The sequence below is a fragment of the Coenobita brevimanus genome, chromosome 85 (assembly GCF_032717465.1).
Source record: "Coenobita brevimanus isolate Jiangsu-jjx chromosome 85, ASM3271746v2, whole genome shotgun sequence".
Taxonomy (NCBI): domain Eukaryota; kingdom Metazoa; phylum Arthropoda; class Malacostraca; order Decapoda; family Coenobitidae; genus Coenobita; species Coenobita brevimanus.
The window spans coordinates 6,738,779-6,754,270 of NC_137038.1; the positions used below are offsets into that span (position 1 = coordinate 6,738,779).

General features: G+C 41.9%; 1 protein-coding gene across 1 annotated transcript in view; it reads right to left on the reverse strand.

Moving 5' to 3' along the window:
* Positions 1–15,492, reverse strand: part of HBS1 (translation elongation factor EF-1alpha (GTPase) HBS1) — a 93,124-nt gene that overhangs the window by 43,424 nt on the left and 34,208 nt on the right. Inside the window, exons 8-9 of the mRNA XM_080280526.1 lie at positions 4,640–4,778; positions 3,112–3,218 (exon numbers count right to left, since the gene is read on the reverse strand). Of these exons, the coding sequence (XP_080136652.1) occupies positions 3,112–3,218; positions 4,640–4,778 (246 nt within the window). The remainder of the gene's footprint in view (positions 1–3,111; positions 3,219–4,639; positions 4,779–15,492) is intronic.

The window sequence follows — 15,492 nt, forward strand, 5'->3', positions numbered from 1 at the left end:
CGTAACACAGTGAATCATAATTGTAGATAAACAAAAATTTTGAGGCTGTTCAAAATTACCTATTATAACTCTGACAACCTCATAACTTGGACAGTCTTCACTCCCCCCCCCCCCAGTTCTCAGAGTTAGAAGGGTTCTACTGCATTAATCATTACATAAGTATTAGCCACAGAGAAGACACAGTGGGGTTAGAAGGTGTACAGACATGGTAAATGTGTGTGTGAGAAAGAAAGGTATAGGCTTCAACAACTCTGGGGAAACAACAAATGATTGAGGAGACTGGATGAACTTTGTGTGGAAGAGTGTATGACCAGGGTTTGGCACCCCATTCTAACTTGGCGGTCACTGAACTGACTGTCAGACAGGTTAGTGTGAAGCTACATACGGAGGGTTTTTTACCAATCAAGTTGAGCCAATATTTTGGTGGCTTGACTGGCAAGTGAATGGAAGTGTGGCTCATTCAACTGAGCAAACTTTGTCTAATACTTTATTCTATTAATTTTGGGGGAGCTCTCTGAAGATGATGATGATGATTAATCATAGATCTTATCCCTGAAGTTAGGACAGAAATAATGTTGCCCAGTATTCCTGTGTGTGTGTAGCGTAGGCTAAAAGGGAGATTGTATTTAGGATTGGAAATCTTGATATATACAGATGAAGCTGCTTTCCTTATGAATAACAAATTGAAGAGAAAAAAAAATTATCATAAATATACCAACTCAAGCTGCACACATGCTAAGTTTGAGGTAGTGAAAGTGGCTCTGATTACTACATACACATCCTGTGATGGAAGAAGCATAGAGGAAAAAGCATTGACGAGGACAAGTCTTGGGATCGGCTTAAGTGATACAACACATTCCAAGACTGTATGCTTATGATGGAGAATCTGAATGGAAGAGCTGACATGGGCCTGTGAATGATATTATGGGTCATTCTGAAGTGCCATCAAGTGCAACATGAAGCCCTTGGGTAAGCAACTGTCTTTGCATATCCATACTATCACCATAAACTAGCCAAAAACAAAAATTGTTTGGGTACAATGCTGGTAAGATAGAGTTAGTGAAAATGTGTGCATGTTGCATTTGTTTCACTCAGCAGACAAAGTCAGTGTGAGACTCAGCAAACAATTTACTCTTTCTGCTTTATGACAATTTTAACCCCTAATCATTGGATGCTGGTCGGAATTGTCAAAATATCGGTGGTGGGGTGATGCCGAGTGTCAAAAGGAACCACACTTGTTTTCCCGGCACAGTTTGAAGTGGGCGCCACTTTATCTCGTCACCAAAAGCCCGGGGAAGACTCTCACAAGCACATCCAACCATACCTTAGTCATCCTTGTAACTCTGCCAGGTGTAGGATGATCTGTTCTTAACCTTTCTCGTCCAATTTTGTTCCTGCCTCACATGAACTTTTGCCTCATCCACCTCTGCCAAGCATCTGTCCAAGGATACTAGGAGAGGACTCAGTGACAGTGCCACAGGGCATGCCTTGGACACCACTGTGTCTAGTTTTTCTAGTAATGGAGACGTTATCACACTGAGTGCAAAGCCACAGTTGGAGTCACGGGCAGACACATGAACACATCCTGTTCTCACAGCGAAAATTTGTCCTCTTCCTCAAGTCAGTACTCATCAACAAAACAACCTAGACCTGGAGATACTTTCATTAACAAGAAGAGGAGTTGGTGAGTAATACTGTCTTTAATTCGTTTCCCTAACTACTATAGTTTCTGAGATATTAGGGTTAGAAGTATATACATATATTTTTTTTTCCATCTTGAGATGAGGTGCGAGCAGATTGTAGCCCGGCATCCAGGGGTTAAAAATCTTATTCTTGGAATCTCCAAACTATATAGCATTTCATGACTCAATGACCTCACACACAGAGAGAGAAGACAAAAAAATCCTTACACCAGTCACTGTGGAGTGTGTGCCTATGTGTATATGTAGGTTGTCAACTGATATGCCAGTAAAGAGGGGGGGGGGGACCGAGTTCCTCTTATTCCCCTCTTTTGGAGGGACTCAAAATTTCCTCAAATTATTCTCTTTTACTGCTTCCTTTTCTACCCTGTGGAGATACCAGGAAAAGGAATAAGAAAAAGGGATAGAAGTAGCACAAGGAGGAAATGTGGATAGAGAGAGAGAGAAATAAGAAAAGAGCTGGAAAAATGGGAGTTTGGTCGAGAAGAGAGAGAAGGATGGTAGATACAAGGTTGTCGACTATTCAAGTGAATTTTTCCCACTTCTCGATTCATTAAATCCACTCACCCATCATCCAATCCTATATTGCCTCATGAGAAGCGTAGGAACCCAGGGCTAGGCAGTTGGTCCCAACATTTAAGATGAGAGTGACCAGCCTCACTCATCCCTGAGTGGCATTACATGAGCAATCAACCCCAATCCCCCCTTGGATATAAATCTTCACCGGCTCAATCCGACTGGAGTGCAGTAATTACCCACTAAACCACCAGATGCCAAAATTTGGTTATATGGTTACCACCCAGCATAGCAAATGGTTTCCTGGTGTACAGGAAACCATTTGGCTTGTTACTCAGTGCAGAGTCACCCACACGCAGAAGGAAATGGAAAGAATGAAGGAAAGAAAGACAGAAGAGGGAGTGTAAAGTCACCCAAAGGCAGAAGGACAAGGAAAGAATGAAGGAAAGAAAGACAGAAGAGGGAGTGTAAAGTCACCCAAAGGCAGAAGGACAAGGAAAGAATGAAGGAAAGAAAGACAGAAGAGGATGGAAGGAAGGAAGGATGAAGGAGAGGAAAGGGGAGACACCCGAGCAGCACTACATTGAGTGAGTGGATGGTGAGTGTCCCCACCTACCACACAACCTCTTTAATATTACTATCTTATGTCTGTTTCACCTCTATACAGTGGCCTATGCTCTTAAAAACCATATCTGTTGTCTAACTGAGGTCATAAGGGGTCTTCTGTAGGTAAGTTGGGATCAAACCAGAGGGCTGGTTATCAAATTAGATTTTTCTAATGGAAAATGGATTTCAACATGTGTGCACTCTGCTTCCGTGGTACCCAACATTAACATGTTATCCATGCAAGAGAAGTGTTATTTATAAATAAAGAGGAAAAAAAAATTACACCAACCTCTCCTCTTCAGTATCATCCAGCACCCAGGCATACATAAATGACTGCTTGCCTAATTTGCGACTCTCCTGTTCATATTTATGCATCGTGCGCTGCCCAACATTCCCCTGAAATATAAACAAGAATTTAATTAATTGTCTTGTTAAGATCATACCCTTCACAATCATCATAACTATCACCATCATCATTACCAAAAACAGTAGTCAACTTCACTATCCTAAACGGCCTGCACACTGAGTCAAGTCAAAATGAAGAGAATCATGAATCTATATGATTCATCATTCTCACCCTATTCATCTTGTATGTACTGTAATTCTACAGAAGGGTGGGTCAATTCTAATCATACTGTGGAGGTATGCTTTCTAGAGATTGGTTAAGATCCATGAAAAATATGATCCACCCAATCAAAATACACTCCAGCCAAACAGGCAGGAGGAGGACCAGCCACTCAGCATAGCAACTCAAATTTAAACTTATGTGCCATCTAATGAAATTCTATGTTTTTTTTACAATTTTGTTTTCATTACTTTACTTTATGTTTCCTCTTATCAGTCAGCTGTTTCATGTCACATAACTGAGTGCCAGTTAAATGTTCTACTCTATTACTCTTTGTATCTGGCCACGTGTATATGACCCCATCCCTGATTCCTCATGAAGGCATCCATCTCCAGCATTATGATGGTAGTTTGAAACTTTTTCTAGACCACACAAGAAACGGCTTGCAATGACTATTGCTTGCGTGGTTTAGAAAGCTTTCCAACTAACAGCAGCAGATCTTCATTCCATGTGAAATCATTGCTACAATTTTTTTTTAGCCAGACGAAGAGGATGAGCACAAACTATAGCTTGCTTGTGTACACCTCCTTTTGTAAAGAGATGAAGCTGCTTGTAACACCTGTGCTATACACACAGGTTTCCACATTCCCATGTCAATACAAAGGGAACTGGTTTCCAGCCTCTTATTCCCACCCCTATAAATAGCATTTTATCATATGCAAGGAAAAAGAGAGTAGAATTTTCTTGCCTATCAATTACATTTTGTCTACCTTAATGTGGGAGAGATATTAATCTCTTTTGAGTTTATTTTCTGTAGCCCAATGGCAGAATACAACAATGTTGTGGTTCTATATCTATCCTATGTCAATTTTTCCATGGTTAGCAATGTATTTTTGTGTTTATCCCCTGCTACAGCTCAACACCCACTTGTTGACACATGACAAACAAGTATGGGTTGGTTATATGGTTACCACCCTGCACTGTAAATGGTTTCCTGGCTTACAGCAAATCATTAGGCTTGTCACTCAATGGAAAGCAACCTGAAAAGGAAAAAAAGAGTTATAAAAAGTGACAGGAAAGATGGGAGGGTAGACACAGAAAAAGAATGATAAAGGTGAAGGATGAAGTAGGCAGCACTACATCAAGTGAGTGGATGATGGTCTCCATCTAAAAGCTAAGTTAAAGTGGAGAGAGTATTGCTTTCTAACCAAAGCAGCCCACCACTCTAATTCCTACTCACTGGCATACTCACCCTAAGATAGAGAAGGTGACCCATAAGTGTAGACTTGCCAGCATCCACATGGCCCACCACCACCAGGTTTAGCAAAACTTTCCCTTCACCTCGCTGTTCTCGGTACTCTGAGCCCACATCAACGGCCTTATCCCTAATTCTGTACAGAGTTACCGGTACCAGGATTAGTGGCATCCTCTCTACGTGACAGATGAAGTCTGGGGTAATAAATTTAACATTAACAAATTACCAGAAATCTCTAATTCTGTACAGTACTAAGATACAAGGCTTACTGGTATCATATACAGTAGTGTGTGTGTGTGTGTGTGTGTGTGTGTGTGTGTGTGTGTGTGTGTGTGTGTGTGTGTGTGTGTGTGTGTGTGTGTGTGTGTGTGTGTGTGTGTGTGTGTGTGTGTGTGTGTGTGGCACAACTGACACAGTATTATAATTTCGATGAAACATAGCAGGATGGTTGGAGCTGGGTCACACAAGAGCATGTTTCAGTGACAACTGAATTATTCTCAAGGAGTGTTTTAGCCCCTAATAATTTCTTCACTGGTGCTATATTATATATAAAATGGGGCAGGGCATTTCTGTGGAGTTTCATGCATTTCCGTACAAGCAAGTCACAATGCATTTCCTTCTGCGTCAGTGCATAAATAACTTATTTTATGCAAAGTGAAGTGCAGTTCATAAATAGTTCTCATTTGGGCATGTGCTATGCATCCAGGTTAGGCTGTGAGACGTTTGTCTTCTCTATACGACAGATGAAGTTCTGGGACAGTAAACTTAACATCAACATCCTTTAAACAGAATTCTGCATCAAGATACAGTACCAGGCTTATACCCATATTCTCATCAGCTTAGAAAGACTCTCTTGCGCATCTTCCTCATCCGTTTATCCCTCCATATGACACACCAATATTCTCTTGTATATTGTTGTTCTTATTCATGCAGACTGTATCATGTAAATAAATGCAAGAGAAATACAAAGTCTAAAATGCAATGTAAACCGTTAAGAAACAGATGCTACAAACCTTCCTCAGCTGATGAGAACACAAACATTAGTGGCACCTTCTCTACACCCAGCATTTGTTAGCCATTTCTATCCAGCAATGTGTTTTACTGATAATTCTTGTTATCTCCAGATAATTTTACTCAGCTTTGTAGAAACATTTAGAGGTAGAGGGGTCAGACATATCCTTCATTTACTCCTTCACTACAAAATTTCTAAACAGAAAAAAATCATTTGGAAGTAGCATGAACAGAAGAATATGTCACTGGATTCAAAGGCTTAAAATGGGGGATTTTTATTTTTTTTTTTAACCACTGTTGCTAACCATACATTTATAATTTATTTTTAAAAAAATCAAATATATTAACACAGTGTATCTTAAAAACAAAAACTATGAACTTGCATCAACTTAGACAATTTCATGCAGTAAGAAAATTTCAAATATTGATCGCTTTATCATTATACGATTCTATACACATATTGGAGGGAAACTAATGACAGTGATTTTTATATACATATCCATTCATCCATCCATCATCCAATCTTGTGTTGCCAGAAGAGAAGCGCAGGAGCCTGGGGCTAGGCAAATTGGTCCTGGCATTTAAGATGAGAGCGACCAGCTTCACTCATCCCTGAGTGGCATTACGTGAGCAATAAACCCAAACCACCCAGTGGATATACACCCACCGCAAAATGACTTAGGACCTACACACAGAATTGCTAAGGGAGAGTTGTTTGGCTTTGCTTTGTGTTTGCACCTCTACCAAGTGAATTTTTTGGGCAGAAAGTAACTGGCAACTGCTCTGGTGTTGGCGGGAGGTGGCGAAACACTCAGCACATCAATGCTTGCCCAGAAGTGAGAATGGGAGTATACAGTATGTTCCCACCGCTCCGAGCTTGCACCTCCCCCTTTTTTCGTATGCATTACTGTTTGCTGTTATTTTCCTGGAGTCGAGTTGTCATGCCTGGAAAGTGCTGCTCAAGGGATGAGAGGGTCCGTATCATTGCACGTAGGCAGGATAATGTGCCTATCAACACGATCTGTGAACGTACTGGACACGCAGAGTCGCCCGTCATAAAGATTCTTGCTGCAAACTGCAGCCTGCCACCTGATGTCATACCAGAGCACAAGCATGGCCGTGGAAAGAAGAGGACAACTTCCAGAGGTACAGATACGCTTCTGAAGAGGGAAGTACGCAAGAATCCTCGACTGACAGCAGCAGAATTGAAGAGAATGCATCCCCAGCTGTTACAAGGCATCTCAATTCGAACTATCCAACACCAATTGCAGAAGGAGCTGGGTATACCAAGCTGCACCGCAGCCAAGAAACTGCTTCTTACTGACCACATGAAGAAGCAACGCATTCAGTTTGCCAAGAAGTATGCACATTGGACATCAGATGAGTGGAGAAAAATTATTTTTCCAATGAAAGCACATTTCAAGTGTTCCAGGTGCGTTCTGCCAAGGTTCGTCGCCCTGCCTCCCGTAGTCGATATGACCCTGCTTAAACAGTGCCGACTGTTAAGTATCCACAATCAATATTGGTATGGGGGGTTTTCTCAAGTGAAATGGGAAGGGGAGGCCTCTACTTTCTTCCTAGGAACATGATGATGAATGGTGGCCATACATTCAAGTTCTGAAAGATCATTTGTTAAACATTTTTGCTATTTATGGGTGCAACTTTTCATGCATGATTCAGCTCCATGTCACAAGTCATGAAAGGTGACAAAATGGTTTCAGAATAATCGGATTGAGGTCTTCGACTGACCTGGCAACAGTCCGGATCTTAATCCAATAGAAAACTGCTGGGCAAAGATGAAGAAAATCATGGCATAGAAGAAGACAACCAATCTGGACAACCTCAAGACTGAATAGACAACTGTTTGGTGCAAAGAAATGTCCTTAGATTACTTTGGAGTTCTAAGTGATTCCATGCTATAACGCAACCAACTGATCCTGAAAAACAAGGGAAACATGATTTCAAATTAATGAATGGCATTTCATGAACAAACATTGTGATATACTATGATTTCTGTGTTTTTTAATACCTTGTTGGGGGAGGTCCCAAGTCAATTTGCGGTAGCTATACCTGCACCGGGTCAATCAGACTCAAATGCCATAATTACCCACTAAACCACCAGGCACCATAATTTGGTTATATGGTTACCACCCAGCATAGTAAACAGTTTCCTGGTGGACAGGAAACCATTTGGCTTGTCATTCAGTGTAGTCACTCATATATATAATCGTATTTATCAGGTCAGTGACTAATCTCACTCCTATATCTCATGAGGCATTCACCATTTCAGTAGTGAATCCAGACACACTCACTGCCCTCCGCACCTGCATCCTGACTATTCCCTGCTAACAGTGGTAGTGTTAATCAAAGGTCAAGGGCCAAATTCTGGATCTGCTGGCTCCAAACTTTCCCTGTTCCAGTCAAACTCCTCATGCAACAACCAGTTGTAATGCTCTCTCCAGGCATCTTTAACCCCTTAACCGCAAGGCGTCACTTTCGTGACACTTGGGAGCAAGGGATCATACCGCAGGGCATCACTTTTGTGATTCTGTGTTATTTTGAATTCACCCGGGCTTTCAAGTGGTGGCTTGTATCATCTATCAGAACTGCCAATGTCCAACACTAGTCAGCACTCCTAATCTCATCTGTACTCCCATCCATTGTTGACAATTTTGCCATTTCTCCCCGTTCTTGACTCCCCTCCCTACCCCCCCTCCATTACCCTATCCTCTCGCCCGCCCGGCCGTGCTATGCTAAGTAAATCTTCCCTGGAATTTTACACTGATTTCATCCATTGAAACAAGTCCTATGCCCTATTCTTATACCAAATAATATATACAAGAAAGAAATAAGGTAAGTGAGAGTGCCATACACCTAGAATTGGCTAATTATCACCTGACAACACCTCACGTGCACTCGTTCGCCAATTTTTGCTGTTTATTTCCCCTTGAAATATGCTGTATAATCTATTTTCGTAATAAAAATATATATAAGAAAGGAAGGGATAAGCCTAAGTGATATTTACATTCACCTGGAACGACCTAATTATTGCAGGCCACCACACTGTATTCTACGCTAAGTAAATCTTCCCTGGAATTTTACACTGATTTCATCCATTGAAATAAGCCCTATGCCCTATTCTTATTCCAAATAATATATACAAAAAAGAAATAAGGTAAGTGATAGTGCCATACACCTGGAATTGGCTAATTATCACCTGACAACACCTCAAGTGCACTCGTTCGCTAATTTTTGCTGTTTATTTCCCCTTGAAATATGCCGTATAATCTATTTTCGTAATAAATATACATATAAGGAGGGAAGAGAGAAGCCTAAGTGATATTTATATTCACCTGGAACTACCTAATTTATAATGTATTGTCTAGATTTCCTGCCAATCATTTCACTGCTATATATTAGCTGCTGTCAAGAGGCTGACGTTGGCAGTAATGCATTTCCCTAGGTAGGCCACCCCGGCCCACCCCTATCAGTTCACTGTCATCTTCCAAAGTGAAGGTATGTCTGTTTGCTCCTGCTAACTTCAGCCACTTTTCACCCCCATGCAAAGGGCCCTGTGACCTTTACCCCCTACTGAACCTCGTGTGGAAAGAGGTAAAGAGCTGACAATTGATAAAAGAGTGACTACGATCTTTCTATTGAGTAAAACAGTGCAAGTGGAGTTGTAAATAATGTGTAAACACTACAGCAAGTGAAAGTAATGAATGTAAATATACGTGAACAGTGGAAAATAGTTTTATAAGTTACTTCAAGTGACAGTGCATAACACAGCGTAAATAAAATAAAAATGTAAATAACGTAAATAAAATAGAGAATGTAAATAGAAATGTAAATGAGTGGTATTATAAGAATACGAGTATATACCCTAGGAGTAATGAAAGTGAAAGTTTCACTCTAGCATGTATGAATACTATGAGTTATGAGAGTGAAGGTGAAAGTGACATTCACTCTCAATACTGGTATACAGGACAAGAAAGTGAATGCTACGTATTTTTACTGAAAGAAATTGAATCCCTACAGTGACAATAAACTACTATTACTGAAGGAAACTTATGGATAAAGACTGTAGATATATATAAGTGTTATATAGTAACAGAAATATAAACTGTGAGTGTTTTTATGAATAATAGACAACACTGGCAGCGAACGATCGGAAGTGGGATGGTCATACGCCCTCGTAATTTTCATTGCTTTCACAGTGTTTCTTTTTGGGGTTGGGAGTATGGATACCAAACTATTTGAGAATCATAGATTAGTGTTTCTAGTGATAATATCAGGCTGTGGTAATCATATTATGAGCTGTCGGGAAGTGTAAAGTGGAGACTTCGTTACCCAACTTCAGAGGTCTCCACAAGTCCTACGGTACTCGACAAAGGCTCAACAAACCCCCAAGGAGAAAGCTGAAGGTATGTGCCATAAGTATATGTGATTTTAATATTCTAGGACTAATAACTGATTTTTGGCAAATATTTTTAGAGAGTCTGTCGGAGCGCGAATATGCCCGCGGGAGCCGCAAGTCAAAGCAAAACAAGCCCGCGGTGTAAGGGTTAATATTCCCACTTTTCACAACTACCCTCCCTTCATCATTCTTCACACATTGCTCACCTATGATATCCCTATTCTCCCTCTTCATCCGATTTGCCACCTTAAATATCATATTCTTCCTTTCCACACGATATAGGTTATCAAGGAAAAGTCTCTGTGAATCAGACTTCGTCCTGTAAACCTCTTTTTTAGCCCTACACTTGGCAGCCAAGCATTCCTCTTTGTTACCACCCTTCTTCCATTCCTAGATGCATCTTCTTTTCACCTTAACTGCAGCTTCTACACCCTCATCCCACCACCAAGTTACTTTATGTCTTGGTGGGCCTCTTGTCCATCCACATACAGAATCAGTAACTCTCAAGAGGTTGCTCTTGAGGCTCTGTACTGTTCATTAACACTTCTGTCATCGTCTCCCTGTTCAGCCACCGCTCTCCTTATCTCCCTGTAAAAGGCATCTCTTCCTGCTTGGTTTTTCAACTTCCATATTTTCCTCCTAGGTGCAGTGGTCCTTGTTTTCATCATCCACTTCTTAAGCACTGTGTCACATATCAATAACTTGTGTTGCTGCACACACTCCTTGCTCCCTATAACTTCAACATCCCTCACTAACTTGCTATCAGCCCTTCTGATCAAGAAATAGTCTATCTGGCTGCTATTTCCCCGACTCGTATGTAATCAACCTACTCTATCCCTTAATAAAATGTGTGTTGCATACAATCATGTTCATTGCCTCTCCAAACTCAAGTATCCTTTCCACTTCCTCATTTCTTGCACCATATGCACATCTCCCATGTACTGCTTCATATCCTTGGGCTGCTTCACCTACATGACCACTTAAATCTCCTCTCTAAACAACAATCTCATCATCCCCCATACCACTTACTACATGTATTATGCCATTCCAAAATCTATCCTTCTCTACCTCATCCAAGCCTGCCTGTGGAGCATATGGTGATACAAATGCAACTATTTTCTCACTGAACAAAATTTTCACTACTATTACCCTATCACTTACCGGTACTTTCATAACATTCATGACATATTCCATCCCACCCATTTCTCACCAACCAACACACCCAAACCACCATAATCCATCTGTTCTACCCTGCCAAAACAACTTAAAATAACAATCCCTCACAGCAATCTTTCTGGCTGATCTACCCCTATATTGGATTTCTTGCACACATCTCACACCCACTCACCTCCTACTCAATGTCTTAACCACTTCCCCCATTCCAACTCTCAAACTTCTCACATTCCATGATGCCACACTGATTTCCCTGGGTGATTTAGCGTCCTCAGGCTTGCTTTGAAAGTCATTCCTTAACTTGGTCATCCATCCATCATCGAATCCTACGTTGCCCCATGAGAAGCATAGGAGCCCAGGGCTAGGCAGTTGGTCCCGACATTTAAGATGAGAGTGATCAGCCTCACTCATCCATGAGTGGCATTATATGAGTAATAAACCCCACCCACCCCTTGAATATAAACCTTCACCGGCTCAATCCAACTGGAGCGCAACAATTACCCATTAAACCACCAGGCGCCAAAATTTGGTTATATTGTTACCACCCAGCATGGTAAATGGTTTCCTGGTGTACAGGAAACCATTTGGCTTGTCACTTGGTGTAGAGTCACCCACAGGCAGAAGGAAGAAGAAAGAATGAAGAAGAGAAACACAGAAGAGGGAGTGTAAAGTCACTCGTAGGCAGAAGGACAAGGAAAGAATGAAGGAAAGAAGGATGGAGGAGAGGAAGGGTCAGACATCCGAGAGCAACACTACATCCAGTGAGTGGATGGTAAGTGCCCCCACCTACCACATAAACGGGGAAAGACATACCACACGCCCCACCCACTGCACTGTCCCAGGTCCAGGCAATGAATCTGGGACCCCTAGCTCACCAGCCTTGACCAGTGGCCGTGGTAGTGGCCTCAGGGCACCCTGCCAGAACAGCTACAGGGAAACCCTCCAAGCGCGCCTTGGCACTGTAACTGCCCCGCCATTATAAACCCATTGATAGAGCAACCTCCTGGGGGGCTACTCCCAGGTTCAGGCTCCTCTCTACTGGATGGAAGCGGCAGCCTGGTAACCGCAATGCCCTGTACCCTCTAGCACAGGTTTGAGCCCCATCTCACCCTTGCCCCACGATCTATGCTGGTGGAGCCATCGTCACGCCTCCCCTCAAAAAATCTGCCACTAGGTAGCAGGGGCAATGTTTTCTGGTCCCATGCCCTTGCTGGTGTCAACCCCTGTGACGTAGTGGGGTACGCTGTGTGATATGTGAGGTGCATGTGGTGTAGTGTATGAGATAAAGGAAGTGTTTGGGAGAATATAGTGGTCTACTCTCCATGTTAGTGTCACAGTGAAAAGGTCAGCAAAGGGGGATGGTTTGGTAGTTAGTGAAACAGGAGCTCCAGCTCTCCCTGTCATCAGCATTCCCATCCCCCTCGGGAGTACCACCCTGATCGGCTGGTGCTCCAGCCTCCTCCCTATTACATAAGTGTGTAATAAAGTCTATAAAGTATACTGTTATTACACTATACGTTTTAATGCACTGTATAAGGAGAGCAAAACAGGACCTACATTACTGTATAATAATAGGCTATGAAAATTATTCATCAGTTCATTTGTATCGCATCGTTTGTTAAGGCTCCAACATGCTTGCATGTGTCTGCCTTTGTTACCTCATGGCAGCTCTCCACAATGATCAACCTCTGGCAGCCTCCATATTCAGTCCCGTATCCCTGAGGTCACACTCTATGATCTCATCGCAGGTCTTTTTCTTCAGTCTGCCTCTCGCAATCCTACCTCAGACATTCACTCTTCTCACCAACTGTCATCCACCATCCTCTTAATATGTCCAAACCATCTCAATCTACCCCTCCTCATCACAACACTAATACATTCCAATCCCATCCTTCCTCTCAACTCTACAATCATAATCCTAGCCCCCCCCTTAGGCCTCACATTCAAGGAAGCACTACACATCCATCTAATCACTGTCATTTCTGTATATTTGAGCCTATGAATATCTTCTTCCTTTACTGCCCAGGTCTCACCATCATACAGCATTACACTCCTAACACATGCTGCATACAAAGATCTTTTAGCATGGAGGGGCAATCTTCTCAATGTCAGGAGAGGCAACAGCTCCCTGAACTTCCTCCAACCAGTTCTTACCCTAGTCCAGATCCACCTCCAGCACATAACATGTCCCCTAAATAACAAAACTCTTCCATACACTCAAGAGACTCACCACCATGATAAATCCTTTCATGTATATACAGTAAACCCACGATATAATGAACTAATTGGAGAAAGGGGTGGGTCGCTATAACCAAAAGTTCGTTATATATGATGGGTCGGTATTATCGACTGATTACCAAACTCAGTTCACTATAAAGGGAGAGAAGTTTGGTACTACGTGCTCAAACATATCCTAAGCTTACTCTATGAAGTTTTACACGGAGTATTCAATGGTTTACGAAGTAGTACATGTAAATACAATACTGTATGAAGTTGTACATATAAATACAATACCTATAATAAGAATACAGTATAATGCAGTACTGTTACAGTACACCTACAGTCCCAGGAAGGGATGCTCTTGAAGTACATTTACTGTGCCAGGAATGGATGCTGTTGTCACCGTGGGGTGATTCATGAACTTCCCCCTCATTTAGTGACCTTTGTTCGCAAAATTTGGGTGAAGTTCAGTCCCGATTTGGCCATTCATTATATCCAAAATTTGGAATACCGGGGTTCGTTATATCAAGGGTTTACTGTAGAGAGAGAGAGAGAGAAAACGAGACTGATATACTGTATGTATATACAGACAGATAGATACATAGATAGATAGATGATAGAAGATATATACCGTATATAGATAGATGATAGATGGATAGATAGATACTGGTGTGTGTGTGTGTGTGTGTGTGTGTGTGTGTGTGTGTGTGTGTATACATATATATATATATATATATATATATATATACAGTATATTGTGTTTGGCTCTTGGCCTTTGATTGACGCTGCTACTGTGAGTGAGGCAATAGGCACGGTGTAGGTGGGGAAGGCAGTAAGAGTGTCTGGGTTGACTGCTAAAATGATGAAGGCCTCAGGAGAATGAGGTTAGTCACTGATCTAATAAATATGATTATATATGAACGTGTTGTCCCAGATGATTGGCTGAAGTGTAACTGTAAATGTATACATGGGGAAGGGTGATGCCCTGGAAAGAGAAAATTATAGTCATAAAGCTTTTAGATCAGATAATGAAGGTAATGGAGAGAGTTCTTGAAGGTATGATTAAAGAAAGAGTAAATACTGATGAGATGTAATTTGGGTTTATGTCAAGCAAAGGGACAACTGTTGCCATATTCAGTGTTCGACAGCGTCAAGAAAAATATATAGAAAAGAAAGGGAACTGTACTTTGTTTTTGTTGATTTGGAGAAGGTCTTTGACAGAGTCCCATGAGTGGTGGTGAAGTGGAAAATGAGAAAGCTTGGGATGGAGGAGTGGCTGGTTAGGGTGGTCATGGCCATGTATGTGGGTGCTCATATCCAGGTAAGAGTGAATGCAGATTTGAGTGATGAGTTTTCTGTGAATGTTGGTGAGCACCAGGGGTCAGTCTTGAGTCCCTTGTTGTTTATCATGGTACCTGAAGCCCACTCACGTGACTTCAGATATGGACTCCCATAGGAGATGTTGTATGCTGATGATCTGACGTTGATTGCAGAGAATGAAAGGGAGGCAGAGGAAATATTTAGGAAGTGGACAGACGGTATGTGGCACAAGGGCTTAAGAGTATATGCAGATGAAACATAAGTGATGACATATAGGGTTGGTGGCAGTACTGTCAAAGAAGAGGGAGAGTGGCCATGTGCAATTTGCCCCACAGGCATGGGAAGTACAGTAATTCCATCTTGTGCAGTGTTTGTGATAAGTGGGTGCATAGGCAATGTAGTGGTATTAGAGGCAGACTGCAAAATAATGCTGATATGTGTGCGGCATGTTGGGGAGAGCAGGTGGTGATTGTCAGGCATGAAAGTATTGAACTTGTTGGTGAGTCACTGAGTGTGTGGAAGAGTTCTGTTATTTTGGAAACATGTTATGTGCTGGAGGTGTGGGAGGAGCTTGCTCTGTGGCCGGTGAGGAGTGGTTGGAAGAAGTTCAAGGGGCTGCTGCCTCTCCTGACATTAAGAGGGTTCTCCCTATGTGCTAAGGGATCTTTGTATGCAGCATGTGTTAGGAGCATACTGCCTCTCCTGACAT